At 43.4% G+C, this 27,423-nt stretch overlaps 1 protein-coding gene across 1 annotated transcript in view; it reads left to right on the forward strand.

The window, feature by feature from the left end:
* The window catches only part of LOC124545109 (rabphilin-3A), a 1,015,241-nt gene that overhangs the window by 841,191 nt on the left and 146,627 nt on the right, over nucleotides 1–27,423 (forward strand). The window contains exons 9-10 of the mRNA XM_047123925.1: nucleotides 4,448–4,586; nucleotides 14,737–14,891. Coding sequence (XP_046979881.1) covers nucleotides 4,448–4,586; nucleotides 14,737–14,891 — 294 coding nt within the window. The remainder of the gene's footprint in view (nucleotides 1–4,447; nucleotides 4,587–14,736; nucleotides 14,892–27,423) is intronic.

Consider the following 27,423-nt stretch of genomic DNA (forward strand, 5'->3'; position numbering starts at 1 on the left):
GTCGAGAGTGATGAGCAGGCCAGTTCTTTTCAGGAACGTTATCGTCCACAAACTATTGCCTCCAATATTCGGCTTTATGACAGCATCGATTGTCATACTGAAACAAACAATCGCCTCCGAACTGTTCCTGTACTGTACGCAATACATAACACTGAAAAATGTGTTTATATGCTTCCACTTTTAGGGTTTTCTTAGGGGGCCCGCCTCATAACCACAGACAGCAGCCCCATACCATAACAACATCTCCTCCGTACTTCGATGTTGGCACAACACAAGATGGCAGGTAACGTTCTGCAGGCATTCGTGAAACCCAAACCCTTCCATCGGATTGCCACAGCGTGTAGCGTGATTCATCACTCCAAATCATTCGTTTTCAGTCATCCATCATCCAGTGGCGTCATTCTTCACACCGCCTCGTAAGTAGTGAAGCACTGACTGCAGAAATGTGTGGCTTATGAGGAGCTGCTCGACCGTTACACACAATTCTTTTTAGCTCCCTACGCACAGTCATTGTGCTAGCTGGAGTGGTGGTGGCACTTTGGAACGCACAAGTGATTCCTTCCGTTGATTTCGTGCGAAATGTTACAACCATCCTACGCAACGCTAGACAGTCCCTGTCCGTCAGTACTTGAGGTCTGGCTAGTCTTGGTTTATCTGCGAGTATTCCTTCGCGGTTTCACTTCACCAAGAGGCGACGCGAGCAGCTTTAGAAGCATTGAAACGTCCCTGACGAATCTGTTACTGAGTTGAAATCCGGTAATTAGTACACGCTCGAAGTCACTGACAAGCTCTCTTCACTGACCCATTCTGCTGTTATTGCTTGTCTGCTGGCAGCACAAGACCCCCGCCTCCATTTAGATTGGCGCTTCCGCTTCTCGCGACATCTAGTGGTCAAATGTTGATGGTGTTGAGACAGCAACTAGCCATAAATTTATTTTCAGTTCCTTTATTCAAAAGGTACCGTTACTGGTATCATTACGATTCATCTTCAGACGGTTTTCATGCTTTCATTACATCATGTGCCCGCTTGGATGGCCGTGCGATCTAACGCACGGCTTTCCGGGCGGGAAGGAGCGCCTGGTCCCCGGCACGATTCCGCCCGGCGGATTTGTGTCGAGGTCCGGAGAACCGGCCAGTCTGTGGATTGTTTTTAGGCGGTTTCCCATCTGCCTCGGCGAATGCGGGCTGGTTCCCCTCATTCCGCCTCAGTTACACTATGTCGGCGATTGCTGCGCAAACAAGTTCTCCACGTACGCGTACACAACCATTACTCTCCCACGCAAACATAGGGGTTACACTCGTCTGGTGTGAGACATTCTCGGGGGGTCCACCGGGGGTCGAACCGCACAGTAACCCTAGGTTCGGATGTGGCGGCGGAGGTGTGAAGTGGACTGCGGTAGTAGTCGTGGGGTTGTGGACCACTGCGGCTGCGGCGGGGACGGAGCCTCTACGTCGTTGCTAAGTCCCCGCTTAACATACAATACATACAATACAATACAATTACAATATGTGGTGCGTTTTCTTACAGATTAATTGTCCTAAAATATAAATAATACATAATTATAAGCATGCCACACAGATGGTTGCTTTACAGATTTGCATTGGATGTAACTTACGTGCAATGTCGGTTTGGAGTGTTTGTTTCCATAGCTTTCGTCCAACAGATGTGAATGCATTCCCACTGCATTCTTATCGTTGTACACGTAATTTTTTCTCACGGAACACTTCAAATTTGTCACAGAATAGATTTCTAACATGCACCACATGTTTTGATACATACAAAGCGTTTACAAACATATGAGTGTCTTGACATCTATTCTGTGACAAATCTAAAGTGTTCCGTGAGAAAAATTTACGTGTGCAACGATAAGAATGCAGTGGGAATGTATTCACATCTGTTGGACGAAAACAAACACTCCAAACAGACATTTCACATAACTCACATCCAATGCAAATCTGTAACGCAACTATCTGTGTGGCGTGCTTATAGTTATGTACACTACTGGCCATTACAATTGCTACACCACGAAGATGACGTGCTACAGACGCGAAATTTAACCGACAGGTAGAAGATGCTGAGATATGCAAATGATTAGCTTTTCAGAGCATTCACACAAGGTTGGCGCCGGTGGCGACACCTACAACGTGCTGACATGAGAAACCGACTTTTCATACACAAACAGCAGTTGACCGGCGTTGCCTGGTGAAACGTTGTTGTGATGCCTCGTGTAAAGAGGAGAAATGCGTACCATCACGTTTCCGACTTTGATAAAGGTCGGATTGTAGCCTATCATGATTGCGGTTTATCGCATCGCGCATTGCTGCTCGCGTTGGTCGAGATCCAATGACTGTTAGCAGAATATGGAATCGGTGGGTTCAGGGGGGTAATACAGAACGCCGTGCTGGACCCCAACGGCCCCGTATCACTAGCAGTCGAGATGGCAGGCATCTTATTCGCATGGGTGTAACGGATCGTGCAGCCACGTCTCGATCCCTGATTCAACAGATGGGGACGTTTGCAAGACAACAACCATCTGCACGAACAGTTCGACGACGTTTGCAGCATGGACTATAAGCCCGGAGACCACGGCTGCGGTTACCCTTGACGCTGCATCACAGACAGGAGCGCGTGCTATGGTGTACTCAACGACGAACCTGGGTGCACGAATGGCAAAACGTCATTTTTTCGGATGAATCCAGGTTCTGTTTACAGCATCATGATGGTCGCATCCGTGTTTGGCGACATCGCGGTGAACGCATATTCGAAGCGTGTATTCGTCATCGCCATACTGGTGTATCACCCGGCGTGATGGTATGGGGTGCCATTGGTTACACTTCTCGGTCACCTCTTGTTCGCATTGACGGCACTTTGAACTGTGGACGTTACATTTCAGATTTGTTACAACCCGTGGCTCTACCCTTAATTCGATCCTTGCAAAAGCCTACATTTTAGCAGGCTAATGCACGACCGCATGTACGGGGCTTTCTGGAAACAGAAAATGTTCGACTGCTGCCCTGGCCAGCACATTCTCCAGATCTCTCACCAATTAAAAACGTCTGGTCAATGGTGGCCGAGCAACTGGCTCGTCACAATACGCCAGTCACTACTCTTGATGAACTGTGGTATCGTGTTGAAGCTGCATGGGCAGCTGTACCTGTACATTCCATCCAAGCTCTGTTTAACTCAATGCCCAGGCGTATCAAGGCTGTTATTACGACCAGAGGTGGTTGTTCTGGGTACTGATTTCTCAGGATCTATGCACCCAAATTGCGTGAAAATGTAATCACATATCAGTTCTAGTATAATATATTTGTCCAATGAATATCCGTTTATCATCTGCATTCCTTCTTGGTGTAGCAATTTTAATGGCCAGTAGTGTATTATTTATATTTTAGGACAATTAATCTGTAAAAAAACGCACGACATGTTGTAATGTGTCCGGAAACGCTTAATTTCCATGTTAGACCTCATTTTAGTTTCGCCGGTATGTAGTGTACTTCCTCGATTAACCGCCAGTTGGCGCAATTGAAGGAAGGTAATGTTGAATTATGCAATCACGTCATCAACACAGATTTTCTGTAAACTTTTGTGCAGGCATTGTTGGTGATGTCTTGATTGGGCCCCATGTTCTTCCACCTGCGCTCAATGGAGCACGTTATCATGATTTCATACGGGATACTCTGCCTGTGCTGCTAGAACATGTGCCTTTACAAGTACGACACAACATGTGGTTCATGCACGATGGAACTCCTGCACATTTCAGTCGAAGTGTTCGTACGCTTCTCAGCAACAGATTCGGTGACCGATGTATTGGTAGAGGCGGACCAATTCCATGGCCTCCACGCTCTCCTGACCTGAGCCCTCTTGACTCTCATTTATGGGGGCATTTGAAAGCTCTTGTCTACGCAACCCCGGTACCAAATGTAGAGACTCTTCGTGCTCGTATTGTGGACGGCTGTGATACAATACGCCATTCTCCAGGGCTGCATCAGCGCATCAGGTATTCCATGCGACGGAGGGTGGATGCATGTATCCTCGCTAACAGAGGACATTTTGAACATTTCCTGTAACAAAGCGTTTGAAGTCACGCTGGTACGTTCTGTTGCTGTGTGTTTCCATTCCATGATTAATGTGATTTGAAGAGAAGTAATAAAATGAGGTCTAACATGGAAAGTAAACGTTTCCGGACACATGTCCACATAACATATTTTCTTTCTTTGTGTGTGAGGAATGTTTCCTGAGAGTTTGGCCGTACCTTTTTTAAACACCCTGTATAGGGTGTCCGAATACTTTTGATCAGATAGTGTATTTTTGGTCAGTACTGTACCCTGCAAGAAAAGGTACACTTTTTTCAACACCTTGTACCTGTGCCTTGGTAGATGCGAATTGCCCTTTGCTTGTAAAGAAAAGTGCCATCCACTGCAGGCAGTGTCTCGCGTGTTGCAGGGCACAAAGGCGGCGCAGACGCGGAGGAAGAGAGCAGCTCGGAGGAGGAAGTGCCGATGAAGGCGTACGCGCCGCGCACCAGCATCCTCGACTCGGCGCCGACGGGCCCGCCGCCAGCGGACACGTCGGGCTCCAACAGGTACTGCCCCGGCATCTGTGGCCAAATCCTGCACGAGCTGCTGAGAAGACTGTGCGGCCAGACGTGAGCCATAGCGCCGGGGTCCGCCTAGGCGAGAGAGCTGAGGCCTCTGCGGCTGCGCACCTCCCGGCATGCCGCTTGCACACTCAGGGTCGGCTTGGCTAGAGGGTTGAGCGGACGCACTCCCGTCTCACCGCGGTCCACAGCTACCACAAGTGTTCCTAGTACTCGCGGCCTACTCACGGGCAGCTTCACCCAGTTCGCAACCACCCCCGTAGGCTGCTTAACGGTGCAGGAGCTTACCTAACACAAATAAATGCTTCAGCTTCAGTAACAGGTCCACGAACAGCTGTTCGTGAACAGTGCAGTGAAAGTTCCTGTTTGTACATAAAAGTATGCTGTAAACGTCGAAGAAAGCACTAACTAGTAGCATCTCAACCCAGAAATTCCAGACAGTCCTGCACTTCCACACTATATGGAAATACGAAATATATATTTTACTGTAGTGCGTTTTGAACGAAAAATATATAGACTTTATATCAACTTAAATACGTGTAATTGTATGTTAAGTTAGTTATCACCCACTTTTAGTTAAGCCCTTCATCACACCCCTAGTTTTTTTCCACCCCTAGAATCCCTTTGTGATGATGCAGCATGTTGCAGCCAGCATGAGAAACTTATAACAGGTAATGGAAACGTGTCAGAACTTGAAGTGGAGAGAAATTCGTTGCAGAATCTGGAAAATGAAGTAAGAAATGTGCACTGGAAATGTGAATAATATGGATGAGAAAGGCTGTACTCATCAAAAGTGGACATCGCGATCAGGCGAACAGAAAACAAAGAAACAAGCTCATTTCAAACTTATAACAATAGTCTTTCAGACAAATTGGTACCAGAGCTTCTACAATCAAAAAATCTTCGTACGAATTTTAACGAAGAGAATGGTAAGACGACAGCTGTGAGATACTAGGGCTGGATAAAAAGTATTGGCAACACTGCCGTAACATGTCAAATGGCATGTGCGCTGCCTGTAACAGATAGCAGAAGACCAGTTGAAGAAGTACAGTGAGTGGCTGAATCTGTTGCAGTGTGTACTGTTCGAAAGTGCGCGAGGCCATTTCAAGCGCCCTGACAATATGTTTACGAAACACGGAAAAAATGGATCAAGATTGAAGTGGTACATAATCGGGGCAAACAACAATGTGTTCGGGGACTGCGTGAGGCATGTGGTGATGCAGCATTGGCATATCGTATGGTGGCGAGATGCATGAAAGTGTTTTGGAATGGCAGAAATGTCATCTAAGATCGGTCCATTGCATGGAAACGCCATGGTTCTCCTGACCCACAGCACATGCTCTGCGAAGCAGCTGGTGGCAAAGAGATGGCTATTGTGGCTTACAGTTCCCGGGGGTTAATCTGAAGCACATTGCACCGTAGGTGCAGATGGTCACTGCACCTTCATCTCACACTGAGAAGAAAGCGAGGACACCATCTAGTACAGCGTCGCATCATCCTTCATGATGTCAGAAGGTGAGACCCATGCAGGAGTTCCTGCATACATGGGGATGGGAGATACTGAACATCCGCCGTATTCATCCGATATGAATCCATGCGATTACGACATGTTCGCCAAAATTATGAAGCCTCCTCATGGCATAAGCTAAAGCACAAGAGAAGACATCATCTGTGCCATAGCGTGGTCCCTGCTACACATCGATAGAAGTGGATGCACTGACAGTTTACGACGACTTGCATTTGTGTGGGGAAGTATATCGAGATGCAGGGCTATTATACCGACGGCGTGTAATATGATGAACGTCTGTCAACAAAAGCTGGTATGAATTATAACGGTGTTGCCACTACTTCTTATCCAACCCTTATATATCGAGAGGTAATAGCGAACTGTTGTCAGCATAGTACTGAAAGAGATGCAAAGGACACTCATTCCACTCTGGCAACTTTAAACTTCATGCCTTATTCTTTCTTAAAGGCCTGATTGAGACCTTCACTTCTGGCGAGTGTAGCTTTCTGAAGAAATGTCTGAATTGGGTAGTGCCTCAAGAAAGGAATGATATTGTGATTCGACGTTCCGTAACGTAATACACATTATTTACTGTTTCTTATACTTAATTATATAGAAATAAATTTCAGGTAGTGAATCTTAGATTATATTGCAAATTTCATTGGACTGGTGCTCAGTACTATTAACTGAGGTTTTTCCTTGTTTTCAAAACAAGTCACGTGGTGTGATTTGTGAACGCAAGAGGTTGTATGTATAAAATACTTGGGCTGTACTGCGGTACTAGACGCGCCAAATGTGTATTAAATCTCTACCAATCGAAAAATTCCTGCAATCTCCTCATTAGGAGTAAGACTGACTACTGACTCTGCTTCCTTCCCCCTGTCTCCCATTTGTTGCTTCAGTCCCTCACAAGTATAAAGTGGGCTACGAGACTTTCAAAATTAAGAAGCTCTTCAATGCATTTCATTTGAAAATACTCGAACACATCATTCTTGGAGAAATGCGCTGATACAAAAGTTGTCTGCCGTCGGCAGCAAGCAGTCCAGTACATTTGTCTTGCCCATTCCCATAGTGCAGCGGCTAGCGTTACTGCCATTCATGTGAAGTTCAAGATCATCAGTAACCAAATCTCATTTTGGAATGTTGTAAAATGAAATCCACTACATCTCATGTGGCCAAATTAGAAATTGCTGTGTGAAGCAAACTGCGAAGCTGACAGGCTATCTCCAGCAGTGGGGTTGAATAGAGAGGGTTTCATAAGGCTGGAAGCCACAAAGAATTATTATCATCGATATACAACATCAAAAAAAGTTTTACATCACCCCAGTTCCCAGAATTCCTGAAGATAGACGCTGACTGTGGATACCGTATCACAGGCACAGTCCCTTTCGCTGTTCAGGGATGTCACTAAACCCGCACAAAGAGACAGGAACTGCCGATGACATGCCTCGCTCAGGCCGCCCAAGGGCTACTACTGCAGTTGATGATCGCTGTCTACGGATTATGGCCCAAAGGAACTCTGACAGTAACGCCACAGTGTTGAATAATGCTTTTCGTGCAACCACAGGACATCGTGTTACGACTTTTACCATTCAAACTGTGCGCAATTAGCTACATGATGCGCAATTTCACTGCCGACGTCCATGGCGAAGTCCATCTTCGCAACCACGACACCATGCAGCGCAATACAGATAGGCCGAACTACATGCCAAATCGACCGCTCAGGGATGGCTTCATATTCTCTTCACCGATGAGTGTCGCATATGCCTACAATCAGACAATCGTCGGAGACGTGTTTGGAGGCAAACCAGTCAGGCTGAACTCCTTAGACACACTGTCCAGAGAGTGCAGCAAGGTGGAGGTTCCCTGCTATTTTGGGTTGGTATTATGTGGGGCCTACGTACGACGCTGGTGGTCGTGGAAGGCGCAGTAACGGTTTTACGATACGTGAACGCCATCTTTCGACCGATAGTGCAACCATGTTGGCGAGGAATTCGTCTTCATGGACGACAATTCGCGCCCCCATCGTGCACATCTTGTGAATGACTTCCTTCAGGATAACGGCATCGCTCGACTAGAGTGGCCAGCATGTTCTCCGGACATGAACCATATCGAATGTGCCTGGGATAGATTGAAAAGGGCTGTTTATGGACGACGTGACTCACCAACCACTCTGAGGGATCTGTGCCGAATCGCCGTTGAGGAGTGGGACAATCTGGCCCAACAGTGCCTTAATGAACTTGTGGATAGCATGCCACGACGAATACAGGCATGCGCCAATGCAACATGACTTGCTACGGGGTATTAGAGATACCGGTGTGTACAGGAATCTGGATCACCACCTCTGAAGGTCTCGTTGAATGGTGGTACAACATGCAATGTGTTGATTTCATGAACAATGAAAAGGTCGGAAATGATGTTTATGTTGATCTCTATTCCAATTTTCTGTAGATGTTCTGGAACTCTCGGAACCGAGGTGATGCAAAACATTTTTTTACGTGTGTAGCAGATTTAGCTTACATTTAACAAAGAAAGCTCAGTAACACCAATACTCAGTCTTGCTTCCAATGGAGAGTTTGAATGTTGGAATCGAAATGTTTTAATTCACATTTGAGGCTAGTAGTACGTCGCTTATATACAAAGATACTGGCACGAAATATTCTATGGACAAATAGATCACAGAAATATAATTCGCCATATTGGCGGATATGTTTTCCATGACTTTCTTACAATAAAGGACGTACAGGGTGTCCCTCCTAAGAGTCGTCAGACAGATTTTCTCTGCTATTTCGACCGATATGTACAATTTAGATCTTGTAATATGTGTCTTGAATCAAGCTACACAAATACTGCTTGTCATGTCTCTCATGAGATGGCCTGTGTCGATAGAGTGCGTCGATTTGTTTCCCACTACAAACAAAATGATTTCTGAACCGGAATTTTACATACACTCTATGGAGTGGTCCCAAATCAATCTAGCGCGATATTTGTACTATCAGCATCTATTAACAGGATCAGTAAAACACATAGAACAACCAGTATTGCAGCAGCAACAGCAACGCGCTGGCTGCGCTGACTGCTGCGAGCATGCAGCATCGCTGCTCGGTTGCTGTTGGAGTACTGGCTATTCTCCGTATTCTCCTGTCCCTGTTAACATATCGGCAAAACCAATTTCCTTCTAGCCTAATATGGAGTCGTTGTGTCGAATGACTACCTAAAGACCCCCTTGAAAAATCTGTCTACACTCAGCGTTGCATGAAAGATGTGATGAGCAGTATTTGCTTCGGCTGACTCCAGCTACACATTGCAATATCGAAATTGCAAATATCTCCCGAATCGACTGAGAAAACGTGCTTGGCGATTCTTAGGAGGTATACCTGGTATGTATGTACTGCAACCAGTCGTATTGTTTAATGATTATTAGTCTTGTGTCATTAGTTTATTAGCAAAGCATTTAGAGCTACTAGTGCACATCTAGAGGCATCACGACATGCAGATCACTTACATGTTACTTATGGCACTAATACTATTAACTAAAATACTGTTACTTTCTGGAATTCCCAGGGACTTCAATAATTGCAATTCACTTGGCTCCCAGCATAGAAATTGAATAAATGTATGGAAAATGTCTTGCAAAATACGTGGTGAATGTTTTTCTTCACCTGTCGTGTGTGTATCCACTGGTTACAGCGATGGTCGGGCATATGTCCTCGCTTTTGTAGAATTTTTCTGCACTTTTTAAATCACGTTCCACGGTGTTTTTAACGTGAGGCAAGCAAAGTATAATGTACTAATACACAAAACTGTTTTCTTTGCACATTTAGCTACATCTTCCAGGTACTTCTATACATAGTCGCCGCTCTGACTTAGACATTTGTCGCAGCGTTATACCAAATTTCCAACACCATCGTCATAGAAGGCAGCCACCTGTGCTGCCCGATAATTCCCTACACTGGTCTATAGCACGTAGCCTGCGCCCAAGTGTTGTCTTTGTATCCAGCGTTTCATGTGAATAGGGATGATACTCAGGACGAGCCAATTAGGGCTGTGTTGTGGGTGATCGATCACTTCCAATCGAAAAGGATGCAGGAGCGTCTTCACTGCCCCTGCAGAGTGCGGCTGAGGACTGCCATGAAGAAGGAAGTGCGTGGCAGTTGTATTAGGTGGGCTGCATTCATTAAGGCGAAGCCTCTCAGCAGGGTCTACTACTTGGTGGGAGACATTGTTGTTCTAGGCACCTTTACTCGCCCACAGTGCGCTCACAACTGAAAAAAGGGTCTTGATGCTATCGACGGGCATACGAGAGACACTGCCCGAAACGTCTGTGAAAAGCCTCGTTGGATTTTCACAGTGGTTTCCATTTCGCGACCGATCATTCTTCACTTTCCTAATAGCTCTCGTATTTGCACAAAACATGAACACAAAATGGCCACCATATTAACATTATTATTTCTTAAAATTGGAGCTGAACAAATGATAGGCACGTTCCAATAGGCTCAACATTTTTGATGCATCACAGAGATTGCTACTGTATCGAGCACTGCTCGAAAAGTCAGATGACATTTGGTCATGTGGTGCAATTGTATTACCTCGACCTACATAAGCAATCTGATGTGAATGCGTCACACTATGGGACCAAGTGAACATTCAAGAGATCCAGCATGAAGCAGTGTGATGCAGTCCTACATGTACAACACCGTCACAGGCGAAGTGCTTCAGTGGATGTACCTGCTGCTATGAAATACTTGTTATCCAATTCTAGGAAAACTCGAGTTTCGTGACAAGAATTGATTGTTTCACATCTTGCAGAGCGATATCTTCACTCTACAAAAGACTGAATTTCTTTTCGTTATTCGTCATAGTTATTGTGTTGCAGCAAATTAAGTAAATCAGTGCACGAAATTTTTAAAATTTGCGGTAGTAAAAAGGCGTTGTGTAGATCTTCTGTATGGTTCATTTTACGTCATACATTGCTGTGTGTGACAATTGTACTTAGAGCTGAGAGCACGTTGATGTTCTCAAGGTATTGGTTTTTATCTCTTTGGGAGGGTCGTTTGCAGTGTGCTCGGATCTGACCATACGCAACGTGAATCATGTGGTCGTAACACACATCGTATTCCGTAAACGGTTCAAAATATCGAACCAAGGTTTTCTACATATGATAGCATGCAGAGAGATGCATATTTTCTGTATGATTAATACTTGGAACTTCTTTATCTATTGAGATATGGAAGTAAATATAATTTTCTTTTGATGGAATGATTAATTTTTTCAACAACATTTAATATCTAGTCAGAGAAGAATATTGTGCCATTGCATGCATTAACACTGACAGTTTTCTATATGGGCTATTTAGCTTTAGTCGAGACTTGTTTGTTGTTGTGTCACAAGATGTAATCACTATGTAACTACATGTTTTAATTATTTCGATTTCCAATGTGACATCTTGTTTATTTACAGGCTTTAGATTCTTTCTTGCTACATGTAATGATACCAGCTTGTCAACTAGTGTCTCCCTCAACGTTACTGAAATGGTGTTCATATGGGGACTACTGATACTCTACTTTGTTCCTTTTAACCTGTGATACCAAGTACCATGTATAATTTCCTGTCACCATCTTCAAAATTTACAAGTCCTGCAGAACAAACGGTGTACTATATGAGTCTTCTCACTGGTCAAAGACTTATTAGTAATTATGCAGGGCCACAATTATTTTTACGGTCCACTTCAACTGTAATCACACGATGCTTGATTCTTTACTTGACTACCTGACAACCAAATTAAGTACATTAAACTAACTGTAATTGCGATCAGGATACTAAGTTACAGCGGCAAGACTCCTCATGCAGACAGTAGCATCACACATAACCTGATTGCAAAAATGTGAAAACTCGAGAACTAGACTAAATCGTGAATGTGATCATTTATTTATCCATTAATTTATTGGTTTCTGTTTATAAATATGAGCTGCACTCTAGAAGATACAGCACTCTGTGTTGTGATTACTATACACACAAGAAATGAAGTTGCTCACAACAAAGTCTTCTAAAGTATACTGAGGTCTCGGCATTTCACATACAGTAACAGGCTGTATTTCGTGGAGAACTGTTCTTGCAATGTGAATGCCACTGCAGGATGCAACCCAGCATTGATCTGACTGATTTCGTGCCACTCTTGTCTCCTTTTTAAACGAAATTCCCCTAGTGTATTTTCATTTAGAAGTAAGAGTTTCTGTTGTGTAATAATTTTGATACAGTCCATAGAGATCAAATAGCATCTCTTATAGGATCAACAGCTTCATGCTGGATATTAAATCTTGTTGCAAGGTAGTTTATAGAGACCTCTTACCCCACACATGCACTTTCTCCATGACCTATTGTTGACATTATCCATTTTTTGTCTTAATTCCTGTACAGTGTTTTCGAAGCGCATAAAGTTGAAAGCGGTTTTTAGTGTGAGATGCTGCACCATCAATCACACACGTGGTCATTTTTAGGAAATGTATGGTTCTAGATTCTACATCATCAGTTACCATACTGACAGCATACCATGCATGTGCACTGTCATGAATGAGGTCGTCACTGAAAATATCAAAACGGAGTGATGTTTCAAGGAAGTGAGCAACACATGTAAATATTGACTCTTGTGATGTGTTCCAGTGGTAACTTTGAACTTAGTTCTGCAAAGCAACAGACCAGTTCTCAGCAAATTCGCAGGAATCGGCTGGTCTTTACAGTGTCAACCTGAAATCTGCTGAATCTGTTTTAATTGCTTGCACAAAAGAAAATACCAGGAAAAGTTAACCGCCAAGGAGTTAGGGCCACCCAGACCAGATCCATTGTCTGATAAGGTGACGAAATCAAATAAGCGCGACTGCAAGCAAACATTTAACAAAGAAGTGTATAATAAGTGTAAGTTGTTGTGTGAGTGCAACGTAAGAATGTCTGATTTTCAACCCGGACGTTAATTCGTTAACTAACACGTGTTAGAGACCTTATACATTTTCCTGACAAAATAAAAAAAACACCAAAACTCCCACTTACACAAAAATGCGAAACAGGGAGTAGTGAAAGCTTAAGTATTACCTCATTCTTGCCACAAACTGGGCTTAATTATATAGAAAACAACAAAATTCCACAAAAACTGTTCTTTCTTTTCTCAGATAAGTTATGCATGTTGTTACTGTTATATTATTATTGTTATTATTATTATTGACAGTAGCTGAAGTTGTATAAATTTGTTGATTAGCATAACTGCTGTACAGCAGATGATATTAATTTCACGCTCTCATATTTATGTGAATTTAAAAATTTCTGAACGCCCAGGATGTATACTTACGAGCCGCCACTGAATCTAAGCGAAGCATATCTGCTAATGTATAATATCTTTGATTGCCGAAGTTTTTCAGAACATCTAGTGTACACCGACTATCTCTCTTAAGAGTTGTTAGGCGCATTTTCTCTGGTGTTATGGGAGATATATGCAATTTCGTTTTTGCATTGTGTGGCTGGAGTCAGCCGAAGTAGTTACTGCTCGTTACGTCTTTCATGTGTGGGAGTCGCGAGCAGAACATCCGTAGACGCACAGTGAAGGATAGCATTATTCTGTGGCGGCGCGCACAAGGGTCAGCTAGTTTACTCTTTGATTATATATAATAGTTCTTTTGTTATTGATTCAATGTTAATATGAGCTTTTCGTTGCAATAAAAAATAAAATATTATAGCCTAACTACTTCGAGAGTTTTCTGAAGATTGTAATAAGTAGTACGTGGCTAAACATGCGACGCCCAATGTCAACCAGAAAGCGTTTTTGGACTGACTCTAAGCAAAACAAAATTGCAGATATTTGCGGAAACACCGGAGAAGATGCGCCTGGTGATTCTTAGGAAAGACACTCTGTATATGATGGCCATCTTGTAATCATATTATGATGGTCTGTGCAAATATAACGAAATAATCTTTCATAAGAATAACAAATGCGTAGAATTATTATGTATTAGTACATTGTACAGAGTTTTTCTCAGTTAAAAATCATTGTGAAATGTGAAACGTGATTTGAAATAGTGTGAAAAAAAGGGCTTCGTAGCGAGGACAATGGTCGACAAGGTAGTACCTAGTGTACGAACATGTAACCCTCTTAATGTAACCAAAAATTTATGCCCCAGAACATTTTTAACAAGCAATCAATCATACATTTATTCCATTTCTACATAGTAGGACAAATGTTCTGTCTTAACGAAGACCCTGGAAATCCAACAAATTAGTGACAATTTAGTTAACAGTATTAGTAGCGGAAATAGTATTTAAATGATTTGTATGCTGTGATGCCATATTATTAACACTAGAGATTTGAGACTAGGCGCTAGTAAATCAACATTTTAGATTAATGATGTTTTAACAAAACATTGTGACTTGTTGCTGTACGTACTCCTATCTTTTAGAAATCATAGACTTTGGTACAAGAAAAAGTAATAAGAAGACTGAACATTGTGCAATTGACAGTTCATTTCTGTTCAGTTAAGCAAAAGCAGAGTCACATAAGTTGCTGCGCGGCTGTTTACATTGACATACTGTGTAAGTTGTGACTGGCGTGGAGCAGTTGGCTGATGACTGGACTTTTACTAACAGCAGCTCTGGCACCCGGCAAGGCAGTCTGGCCGCGGGTGAGCCTAGCCTGCGGGCTACTTCTCCCGGCGTCCCGTCTCAGAGATCAGAGTCCCTATCACTGGCTAGTGACGGAGATCTTTCGGTAGGGCAGCCGGGCAGTGACACTCACCGTGCAAGTGAGTTACGCGTCACACAGCTTCGGTTTGTGTGACCACACTACATGTTTTCATATTTCTCTTAGTCTGTGCTATCGCTAGCAGTATTGCTTACATAGTGCTTCAAACTAACCTAGGCAAGTACTTTGCATACTTAGTATTCCAACCCAGCAGGTAACACCGTTCGTCATCACCTTAATGTTTAGCACATATTTTAACATCTATATTTTATTCTTTATCCCGACGCTTACTAACGTTTCCCTCTTCCTTCTCTTTTACATTTTTATTTTGTTTTAAATTACGACTACATATACCAAATACTTCACACGAATTTTGTTTATTATTGCTCTCTTTCATTCTAATTTTTTTGTGTTTGGGGCTGTCAACACTCTGAAACAGGAGAGCTCGAAAAAACCTGTTAATTGAAGAAGAACTGTGTGTTCAAAATTTAAAGAAAATACTTGATTTGAACGACATGAATAGGTGGAAGAGTCTGACTGGTTCAATATTTCGACGACATGGTTTTCGTCAACGTTAAGCACTCTTAGTGTACGGAGACTTCAAATGAGCAGACCAAAAGCTGAACACCATTTTTAGAAGTATGAAAATAATATGGTTGGGAAAACGGAAATCTGGATTTCATTATCTTCTACATTGCTTTTCAGGGAGAATTTTACTGGCGGGTCCGCAGTTGATAAATTATTTGATTTGGAAATAGACATTCCACACCTTAAATTTTTGTTGGGTTTATTTATCTTTCGTTCTTTGCGAGTAGTCACGGTTTCACAGTCGCCTCAAGCAATCGTTCCTGACGTCAGCCAACTCCTAGGTCGACGTGTATCACTTCCCTAGACACTTTAATTTGGCTCTGACCAATGGTGATACGGACTGAAGCCGGACGACTTGGCTGATGACATGAATAATTGCTTGTCCCAAAGGACGAAAGTTAAATAAATCAAAATGAAGTGTAGTTGCGGAAGGTCTATTCCCAAAACAAAAAGGAAATTGGGGTGTTTCTTTTTGCAGGTTCCTTAATAACGTAGGATCAAGCAGGAAAGTATTGCCTCTGCTGGCGAAACTTTCAGTGGGGTAATTCTTCAATTTCTCCAGGCGTATTTTATGACGAAATAAATCTCGGGTAAACAGCCTGGTATGAGTGTGCATAGGACACAATATTTCGGCAGTCGACCACGTTGCCATCATCAGGTGCGCTGATGTACTGACCGGCGGTGGGCCAGCGCCATGTATATAGGACAATCCCCCTCCCGCTCCTCCCTCAGGCGCTTCCAATGAGTTGGTGCGGTCCGCTCCCCGCGCGCGGTCCAGGTGCAGCGTCCGTTCTCCCGCCGTCCTAGGTCTTCTCGTTCAGGAGGGTCTGCCGGCACCGCTCTCGTTATTCTTCCCTCCTCCCACGAAGTCGGTACACCCTGGGAAATATCATTTTTCTTCTTAATCCGGGTGATCGCGGGTTCCCACGAGTTGGGGCTACCTTACTCTGATCTCTATGGCTTCTTTGATGACACGGTCCCAGTATTTGGTTTGGTCATAATCCATGCTGTGGAGTTCCGACAGGCAATGCTCAGCGATTGCCGACTTACTGGGCTGTTGCAGTCTAGTGTGCCATTGATGTTCTCGGCATCGGTCCTCAATGGTACAAATGGTATGCCCTATATATACGCTACCGCATTGGCAAGGTATCTGATAAGCCCCTGATTTACGTAGACCAGTGTTGTCCTTGACACTACCAAGAAGGCTTTTGGTTTTGCTTGGAGGACGAAAGATTGTTTTCACTTGGTGTTTACGTAAAATGCGCCCAATTTTTCCGGATAAGGTCCCACAAAACGCAATAATAGCCAGGGCAGCCGCCTCCTGAGGTTCATCCTCAGTTTCCGCCGGTGCTGCAGGTGTGGGATGTAGAGCCTTCCGAATTTGCCCTCCCTTGTAACCGTTCCTCAGGACAGTGTTGGTAGATGCTCGGATCTCGAGTGAAGTGGAAGTTCTGACTCATCCCAAAGGTATTCCAGTGATTTCAAGTGTTGACTCCGAGCACACTAGTTCATTTCATGAATGTTATTGTCCACGAACCGTAGCGTCACAGATGCTGTTGTATGACATGGTGAATTGTCGTGCTGATACAAACAATCGCTGTCTCCGAACTGTGCACAACACTGTGAAATGTTTTCATATCCTTCCGCATTTAGTGACTTCTTAAGAGCAGTAAGAGGACCACGCAATAACCATTAAAAACACCTCCATGACGTAAATCTGTACTTCATTGTTGGCACTACAAGTGGTGGCAGGCAACGTTCTGCAGGCATTCGACGGACCCAAACCCTTCCACAGAACTGCCAGAGGCTATCTCGCAATTGATCACTCCAGATCACTCGTTTCCAGTCATACGACGTCCAGTGCGTCCCTCTCCACCTCAACTCAAGAGTTACTTAAAGTTGATTACGGAAATGTGTGCCCATTGAGGAGGTGCTCTACCACTTATCCCGCTCTTCAGCTCCCTACGCATAATCATTGTGTTAGCTGTACTGCTGAAAGTATTTTGGAATTCAAGAGTTATTCCTTCTACTGATTCCACGTGATTTTTTACAACCAACCTCCGCAATGGTGTTCTGTCCATCAGTACACGAGGTGCCTCGAGACGGCTTCGGTGCGGTTGTTCCTCCGCGTTTCCAGTTCACAGCCACATCACCAATAGTCGACTTGGACAGCGTTAGGAGCGTTGAAGTGTCCATGTTGGATTTGTAACTCAGGTGGCATCCAATGACTAGTCCATGTTCGAAGTCACTGAGGGCTCTTGACCAACCCATTGTGCTGTTACTGTTCCTCTGCTGATAACACAATATTCCCCACCTCTTTATACACGGGCGTTGGAGCCCACCTCCCGTGACATCTAGAGAATAATTCGCCTTACATAAGATGTCCGGATACTTGTTATCAAGTAGTGTATGTTGCTTGAAGCAGTTTGAGTCACAAGACTTCATGTCTTGAAGAAAGAAATTTCTGGGGAGATACACACATATCAACTCCAGTCATCACTTACTTAGCTTTAAGGTACTGGACACATATGCCAGAGATCTAGGTCATATTTTCTCAATATCTCTTAGCGCGAACGCAGAGTAATTTCCCTTAAAAAGATAAAAACCGATTTCCTGTACCACCTTTGTCCCCTCTGAGCCCGTACTCCGTCTCTAATGACGTTTAACCCCAATCTTGCTTTTTACCTAACTTTGTCAACTGATTTGTAGAATCATACTCTAAAGACTTTATAACTGTAAAAGTATAAGCAGCGCTAAAAGAAGTTAACATGCAGACGTACGATACTTCCTAAAACATCGCCAACGGTGATGAGAAACTCAGCAGGGAAACATACTTGCGTGGACAAATAACTGTGCTGCAGATGTCCGACTGAAACTACAATGGTGAACAATGTCATCCATCTCTACCAGAAACAGTAAAAGGCTGCTAAGATATTAACTCTGGAAATAAACAGAATACCACTCTTAGCTCCGGCTGCAATCCACTCATACTTGGCAGAAGAAAGAAGAAAGTAATCCAATTTCGTGATAAGGAAACGTGAATATCTGATGACATCTGGCAAGTTTAGAATCTTAAACTACAGAGGTCTTCTCCAGCCTCGTCCACAAAATTTCAAACTACGTATTCCACACGTTAAGTCAGTAGCCCGCACAGAACCATTAAAAACTGTATACCACTTCGTCATAGGAGAAGAACTACAGTTTTAATTGATTTCTCCATATGCTAGGTTCGCTTAATGGCTACCAGCAAAGGGCCTATGTCGTCAAAATAATGTATCAAAGAAAATCTTCCACCTGGCTGTATTCCTCACAACTCGTCATGCAACTAAATACGGAACTCTGAAGGACTACTATTTCTTTTTACCGCAACCTCTGCAGTCGTAGAAAAGCTACAAACGGCCAAGTACGTTATTCACTTCGAAACAATGGATACCCGCTTCCATATGGTCCACCATGAAGTGCAGTAGTTTTGAAAACGCCGATGGTTGTTCTCTGGTGCAAAAACTAAACGAAATGTAGAAAAATTTGAACAATTTTTCTTTTGACGTATTGTGTGTACTGCATCCATTCGTAGACAACTAGACAGTTGGATATTCATACACATTACACTGCAGCCAGCGAAGGTCGTATATAATTTAGAGGCTAGTGTCTGTAGTGCATGCGTGGTGACCAAGCTTTCATGTATCAAGTGTTCACCAATACAGATGCCTTGAGATCACAGTACTTCTGAACTTGTGTTTTTTTTGCTTCAGCCAGAGGCTCGCCAAGACGTAAACTAGTACAGTACATGTAATATCAGTAGCGACAGTACTCTGTGCGAGATCTTGTAAAATTTGCGCAGGTTTGCTAGCATGCAAAATGAATTCACAGACAACATTCTGATCACAGATCGTCGCTCATGGACTTCGACGATAGGACCACACACCGACCGCAAACTGTGTCTGCAGCGCAACGAAGATTCCAACAAACCTCAACGAAACTTAAAGCACTGACGCACCTAAATTTTTGCCTCAAATCCGTTGCATCTACTGTAGAACTACAGCTCACTTGTGTTCTACCGTTCTATAATGATCCACAAGAAGGGTATCCTGCATATCAGAGGTGAACGCCTGGAGAGCAGATTCATTAGGGTATCCCAAAATGTCCGGTCAGAAGCTACCACACTATCTATTTAGGCCTCGCATGTACAAAAATCGGTTCTTGAAGGTAAGTATACATTTTTGGGACATCGACTGTCGCCTTAATCCCTGACAACTACTCTTCAGTGATAACAACGAAAAACCACATTGAAGAAACTGAGAAGGTGGAGGTTGTAGTGAAATTGAACTATGAAAAGCGTCTCTTTTTTGGGCAAGATGATGATCGTGCTCATTCATACATGTGTAAGTGGAAAGGATGCACATTTAAAATAGACTTACTACCATTTAGCTATTTATTACGACAACGACTACACTATTCTCCGCGTCCCCCGTCACGCTTCATATTCTCTCCACTACAAGTGCTGTCACCTGTCGTATATGGGCGGTTATTGCACGTTTGCGTCCAACGTCACGTAAATGTGACTAGGCCGTGTATTTCGTTAGACGATCTTGGTAGGCACTTATATGCTGCTCTTTTTGTAGCTCATATTTCCATACTGAATTATTCTTAAAATCTCTGTGACAAACTGATAGCCTCATCACTAGTCGTAAGCATTTTACTAAATCGGTTTTCTAAGTAGTTTTCTTGTAGAACCTGAGCATACTCAGTAATTAATTTAGATTTTGGCTTTTTGTAGGAAACTGAAAACGGGTGTCCGCCATCCGATACAGTTCGTCCGTAAATTGTAATGTGCAAATGAGACTGTATATTTCGACCACCACACCCCAGTATGACCACTTATCCGTTTACGTATTTTTGTGTGTCTCGTAGAAATTCTAAACTTGTACCTCTCTGTTGATCGCACATCAACGGTTAGATTTTAATGACTTTTTGCATTTTAAGTGCATGTCTCAATACCATGAGCCGAAACTCACAAGACACACGCCTAGCAAACTATCCTTTCAAGTAGATCGAAAGCTGAGAGCCAGTAAAAAAGCACTTCATTTTTACTCTTTCGTTTATTTTTTCCCATGCTCGTCCAGTCATTGTCTTCAACTGCCCAAAACACTAAATGTTCGCTTTACATCGTTATTGTTATTTTGTACTATTTTCTTTTCGATGTACTGGTTGTATATCATTTTAGATCATGTTCTTCTTGCCCAAGAAAGCTGTGCTACACTTATGTTGGTCAGAAACAGCAGTAAACTAGTTTGCTTGTGGGTGGTCATACTCGACCTGTCTGACAGGCCTTGGTTTTTAATTCATTATTTTTCAACACGTTTTTACTGCCTAGATTTCGTACATTGGTCTGTTCGGCACAAACTTTGCGACTGATTTTATACTAATTTCCTGACTAGTTAGAGACCTAAAATTTTAAACATGCCTCAGAACAGCATGGCAACAAAATTGTAACTCGCTGTCTTGTCTTTTCGGTAGGGATAGAGGTGAGGAGGGGGTGAAAAAGGCTGGAACGTCTGACGTCTCGGTTGCCTTGCAGAACCGGAGTAGCATCGGAATGCGTTGCAGGCGATATGCGAACGTCCAGGAATGGTTGAAGAGAGAGAGAGGGGTGGAGGGGAGGAAGAGATGGCAAGTGAGAGTGGGTGAGGGCGATGTTTGCAATACACATAGTCCAATCACGTTAATGTGACAACCGCCTGAAATCGACATCAACGTGCAATATCTACTCACAGGCGGGAGCTGGCAGCACTAGCAGTGGAGGGTACATGAAACAGTTTGGAGGAGAAGCAAAGGGGGGGGGGGGGGGAAGGACTTGGAAAACAATGGAGTCGTTGTCGTAATGCGGAAATGGACCGATTTATGTGATGTCAAAAATAGCATAATCATTGGCTTTTGCGCCAGTAGTGGAAGAATTTCCAAAGCGGCTAAGTTTGTAAACTGCTCATGTGCCGCCATGATTAAAGTATCTTCAACGATCGTTTAGCGAACGTTCCTGTGTACGGGCTTCCACAGCAGAAGGCTGGTTCATGCACCCATGCTGACTACCGTTCATCAGTGACGATGGTTGGAAACTGCACGTCAATATCGCAACAGGACGTCCACTGATTGGCGGCAAGTGGCCTTTCCAGATCAATCACGCCTGAAATTAAGCATCCTACAACAGTCTTTCTTGATGCAATAATTTACCAACAGCCGTATGCATTGTAGAAATTTATTTTATGAACTTCTTATGTGCCACCAGTTTCGGCATTACATTGATGCCATCTTGAGGCCTCACACGTCATAGTCGTAAAAACGCTGTACACGAAAGGGGCCATATAACTGGATCCATGAATCAAACCGTTATGCAACAACTATTGGTGGCCAGGCGACACAGACTCTGCCAAGCTCTTCATCTCTGAGTAACACTTAACACCGACGTCCTCAACATTTGTCGGACTTGTATACTCATCACCGCCTTCCGCTGTATCTTTCGCCCTCTACATCGCCCTCTAATACCTCGAAGGCTACTTCCTGACGTCTTTAACACGTCTCCCGTCATCCTATCCCTTCTTCTAGTCAGTGTGTCCACATTTTCTTTCGTCAGCAATTCTGCGAAGGGCCTCCTCATTTCTTATCCGTCCACCTAATTTCCCTCATCCTCCTCTAACAGCACATCTCAAACGCTTCGATTCTCATCTTTTCTCGTTTTCTCAAATTCACGTTCATAGAATGATGTGCTCCAGACGCAGATAAGCAGGAATTTCTTCCTCAGTTTAGGACATATGTTTGATAGTACTAGATGTCTTTTAGCAAGAATGCCCTCTTTTCCTCTACCAGTTTCCTCCCCGTATCCTCCTTTCTTCGTGCGTCCTACGTTATCTTTTTTCCTGGGTAGGAGATTTACTTCACTTCTTCCACAAGGTGGGCCCCAATTTTGTTGCTAAGTTTATATAGCTAGTCTCATTTCTCTCCTCATTACTTTCGTCTTAGGTTTACTCTCAGACCGTGCTCTGTGGTCATTAGACTGCTCAGTCCGTCAAGCACGTCCTGTGATTCTTCTCCACTTACACTAAGGATGGCTATGCCATCAATAAATCTTATAATTGCTATCCTGAATTTTAATCCTACATTGTCGAATGGTTTTTCAAGATCGACAAATCCTATGAACGTGTCTTTTTTTCTTTTCTTTTTTTAAAGCTTACTTCCTTTATCAAGCGTAATGTTAGAACTGCTTCTCTGCTGTCTCTACCGTTCTAGAGGTATTGTATTCTTGTCAGAAACTTTTATGCACGAGTTATTAAACTAATTGTGCCGTGGTTCGCACATGTTTCTGCCTTTGATATATTCGGGATTGTGAGGATGATATTCTCCCGAAGACCGGTGGTATGTCTGCAGATTCATAGGCCTTACATACTAACATGAATAATTGTTTCGCTGCCACTTATCCAACAGATTTTAGAAATTTCGAAGGAATGCTGTGCGTCACTTCTGCGTCGTTTGATCAGAAGTATTCGAAATCTATGTCAAAGTCTGACACTAATACCGGTTCTACATCAGCATCTAGATGATCGCCCAGAAGGTTATGCATCACATTTTTTTCTCAGTCAACAACAATGGTACGAATGCGAAACTTTAGGTACGCATTATTTGAAATTTCCCGAGTGTGCGCGCGAACCACTCGTTTGTGCACCGACAGATACCGCTACCGTAACTCCACCAGTATTTCAAAATGGCGTCTGTAAGCTATGTATGTTATAAGCAGCGTGTCGTCATTGAATTTCTCACTGCATAGAAGGAAACTGCTGAGAACATTCAGGAACGTTTGTGTGCTGTTTATGGAGAATGTACAGTCGACAGAAGTCGACGTCTGAACATATTAGCCAAACTCAAAAAACGCCTCCAGCGACTTCGGCGCCATAACAACCCAGCTAGTTGATTCAACACGATAACGCTCGGCCTCTCACAAGTTTGAGGACTTCGGAACACAGCACTGAACAGGGTTGGACAGTGCTGCCCCCTCCACAGCCCTGACCTAGCTCCCTCGGACTTCCACTCGTTTGAACAATTAAAAAATGCCGTTCGCCGAAGACATTGTGAGTCTGACGAAGAGATTCGCTCGGTGAAGAAATGGCTTCGTGGCCAGAACATGTAGCAATACCGACAGGGCACACTTGCCCCTGTGTCTCGCTAGACGAAGGCCAAAGAATGGGGAGGAGAAGACTTGGAAAATTGGAAGTTTCATTCTCTCTTGTGTTCGATAAATAATTGTTGAAGGAAAAAGATGTGGTGCATTACTTTCAAATGGAGCGAGGGAAAAATTATTGACCATTTGCCTCTGTATGAGCCTTAATTTTTCAAAATGTACGTTGGTGGCTGCAGAATCACTATAACCGACCTTATGTGGTCGTTCCATTTCATATCGCTGTCCAACATTACGCCTAGAAATTTAATCGACTTGTCTCTTTCAAGCAGACCTGTATTCGAACAATATAGAATTTTTTCCCCTATTCATCTGCATTGGTTTACGTTCTTCTACATTTAGTGCAAGCCGCCATCATCACTCCATATATAAATTCTAAGGCACCCTGTATGCTCCTACAGTCACCCAACGATGACACTTTCTCGTACACTAAAGCGAAATCACCAAACAGTCGCATTCTGCTGCTCTCTCTACTCAAATGGTTCAAATGGCTCTGAGCACTACGGGACTTAATATCTGAGGCATCAGTCCCCTAGAACTTAGAACAACTTAAACCGAACTAACCTAAGGACATCACACACATCCATGCCCGAGGCTGGATTCGAACCTGCGACCGTAGCAGTCGCGCGGTTCCAGACTGAAGCGCCTAGAACCACTCGGTCATACCGGCCGCCTCCCTCCACTCACAAAACGGTTTATGTATACAGGACGTTTCCGTAAGAGCGTGCAAAAATTTGACAGGACATAGAGAATGCTCCACTGGACAACTTGAGGTAGGGAACCTGGGGTAAGAGAAGCCACCGTAAGGAGATAATAGGAATAAAATCACATTACTGTGTACTTTTTTATTTACATTAGTTAACTGCAAATACTATCATTGGCACAATGAACGTACCATTTGTACATTATTTTACAAAATGTGCTGAAACAGACGGCCATCAACCTCAATCCAAGCAAAGATTCTGACGCACCCTGACAAATATCTCTGGTTTGTTTTGAATCACATCACAGGCAGCTACAATTCAGGCAACTGATTCCATCTGCGTATCCACTGGGTCCCATACACAAGTGACCTTAGATATTCCCATACGAAATAATCAAGGGGAATCAGGTGACCTTTCAGTTCATGGAATAGAACCTCCCCTTCCGACCTAGCGATCAGGAAATACTGTACCGGCACTGCTCCATGGTATTGTACTGTACGTCTCTGAAGGGCACTGAGTAATGAATGGCTCTGTTGTTGATTCACAGCACATCCTGTCATTGGAAAGTGTAAATACGATACAACAGAGCCACTTTATGGATAAGTAAAGTAAACAAAACCTGCATCATGAGTTCCTGGTAATCAGGCTCGTTCTCCCTGTTTCCTCGCAGGAAATAAAAATGTACATGTAAATAATCAGCACAGTATATGTACACTTGTATGCATATTAGTTATAAATAAGTTGGAAAATAATGATGCTAGACAAAACGGTAGACAAGTTTACTTCCATATTTGCTTAAGATGGCTTCTCCGACCAGAGGTTCCCAATTTCAAATTTTTTAGTGTAGCATTCTCTGTGTCCTGGTGTGTTTTTGCACGCTCTTACGCAAACACCCTGTATAGGATGTTAAAAAATAGTGTCGAATATTTTCAGAGGTAGGAGAATCCACCAAAAGAAGAAAAAATATCCACTAAATATGGGCTCTGAAGAGTGTATCTCAACAGCTAGGGGCGCTTGTTATCTTCGCTGCTGTGCAGCACATCTCTTCTATTGAATACCTGCTCATAGCTTTTAAGGTATGCATTTTACAGCCCATGTTTACTTGACATTTTTCTCTTGTTTAGGTAAATACCGTCACCTCTCAAAATATTAGACACTTGCTTTTTAACACCGTGTATATAGAATAAGAGCTGTCCTATGACACTTCCTTGAGGCACTCCGCCGGCCGTGGTGGCCGAGAGGTTCTAGGCGCTTCAGTCTGGAACCGCGCGACCGCTATGGTCGCAGGTTCGAATCCTGCTTCGGGCATGGATGTGTGTGATGTCCTTAGGTTAGTTAGGTTTAAGTAGTTCTAAGTTCTAGGGAGCAAAATAACTGATCATGGTCGAAGTAGAGAGGATATAAAATGTAGACTGGCAATGGCAAGGAAAGTGTTTCTGAAGAAGAGAAATTTGTTAACATTGAGTATAGATTTAAGTGTCAGGAAGTCGTTTCTGAAAGTATTTGTATGGAGTGTAGCCATGTATGGAAGTGAAACATGGACGATAAATAGTTTGGACAAGAAGAGAATAGAAGCTTTCGAAATGTGGTGCTACAGAAGAATGCTGAAGTTTAGATGGGTAGATCACATAACTAATGAGGAGGTATTGAATAGGATTGGGGAGAAGAGGAGTTTTTGGCACAACTTGACTAGAAGAAGGGATCGGTTGGTAGGACATGTTCTGAGACATCAAGGGATCACCAATTTAGTACTGGAGGTCAGCGTGGAGGGTAAAAATCGTAGAGGGAGACCAAGAGATGAATACACTAAGCAGATTCAGAAGGATGTAGGTTGCAGTAAGTACTGGGAGATGAAGAAGCTTACTCAGGACAGAGTAGCATGGAGAGCTGCATCAAACCAGTCTCAGGACTGAAGACCACAACAACAACAACAAGTTCTAGGGGACTGATGACCTCAGATTTTCAGTCCCATAGAGCTGAGAGCCATTTTTTTTAGGCACTCCTGACGAAACCCCTGTCTCTGACGAACACTCGCAGTCCGGGGACATCGTACTGGATTTCATTACTTAAAAAGTCTTCGGACTACTCACATATCTGATTACGTATTCCGTATGCTCGGACTTTCATTTACAGTATGCATTGAGACACTGTGTCAAATGCATTCCGTAAATCTAAAAATAAGGTACCTACTTGTTGCCCTTCACTCACGGTTCGCCGGATATCGTGCGAGAAAAGGGCATGCTGAGTGTTACCCGAGTGATGCCTTCCAAATCCGTGCTGATTTGTGAACGAATGCTTTCCTGTCTCAAAGAAATTTATAGTATTCGCACTTAGAGTATTCTCAAGAATTCTGCAGCAATCCCCTACGCCCAAGCCGACACCCATTTTTTCTTATATTACTGTAAAACTCCCCAGCTACGTGTTAGGTTCACAGCTATGTGACACCAACTGCTTTTGAGATAAGAGCTCTTTAGCGGCTGTCGTGGTCAAACTAAGGTTCCGTAAAAAAATCCGGGAGGTCGCGGAACCTGGCAGGAAGAGGTGGAACAGATTCCAGCTGGTAGCTGCCTGCATTACAAGTTTCTACACTTCTACAAAATTCACGATGAGCTGTCCGCGTGTTAACGTGGTTGATGTAGTCTCCTCTGACTTCATTATATCCATTGTATGAGAAACGTGATACGTTTGTAGGCTTGTCTCAATAATATTAGCTACAAAATGCGATCTTGGGCAATATGAATTGTTTGTTCATTCAAGTTTTGTGGCCCTCTATGTGAAACATTGTTCATCGCATCCACGAAATCATTGTAGCTGAACCAGCTGCTACATATAATGACGAGTATGAACGACGGGACGGAACCAACAATGAAGTCTCGACTGTCGTCACGATCCTCGTTGATGAACAGGCTCCTGTTTCCACCCCCATTAACCACCACCCACGACCTGACGCTATGCAGGATAATTACCTTTACGTAGTTGTGAAATATTGTTTGGAATTGTACCCTGAGCTGAGGCTTTCCGCCCCGACAAGATAGCAGGAGCACCAGTATCAGCTATGACCAAAGTGGGAAAATTCT

Source organism: Schistocerca americana, chromosome 8, assembly GCF_021461395.2.
Source record: "Schistocerca americana isolate TAMUIC-IGC-003095 chromosome 8, iqSchAmer2.1, whole genome shotgun sequence".
NCBI classification, from domain to species: Eukaryota; Metazoa; Arthropoda; class Insecta; order Orthoptera; family Acrididae; genus Schistocerca; species Schistocerca americana.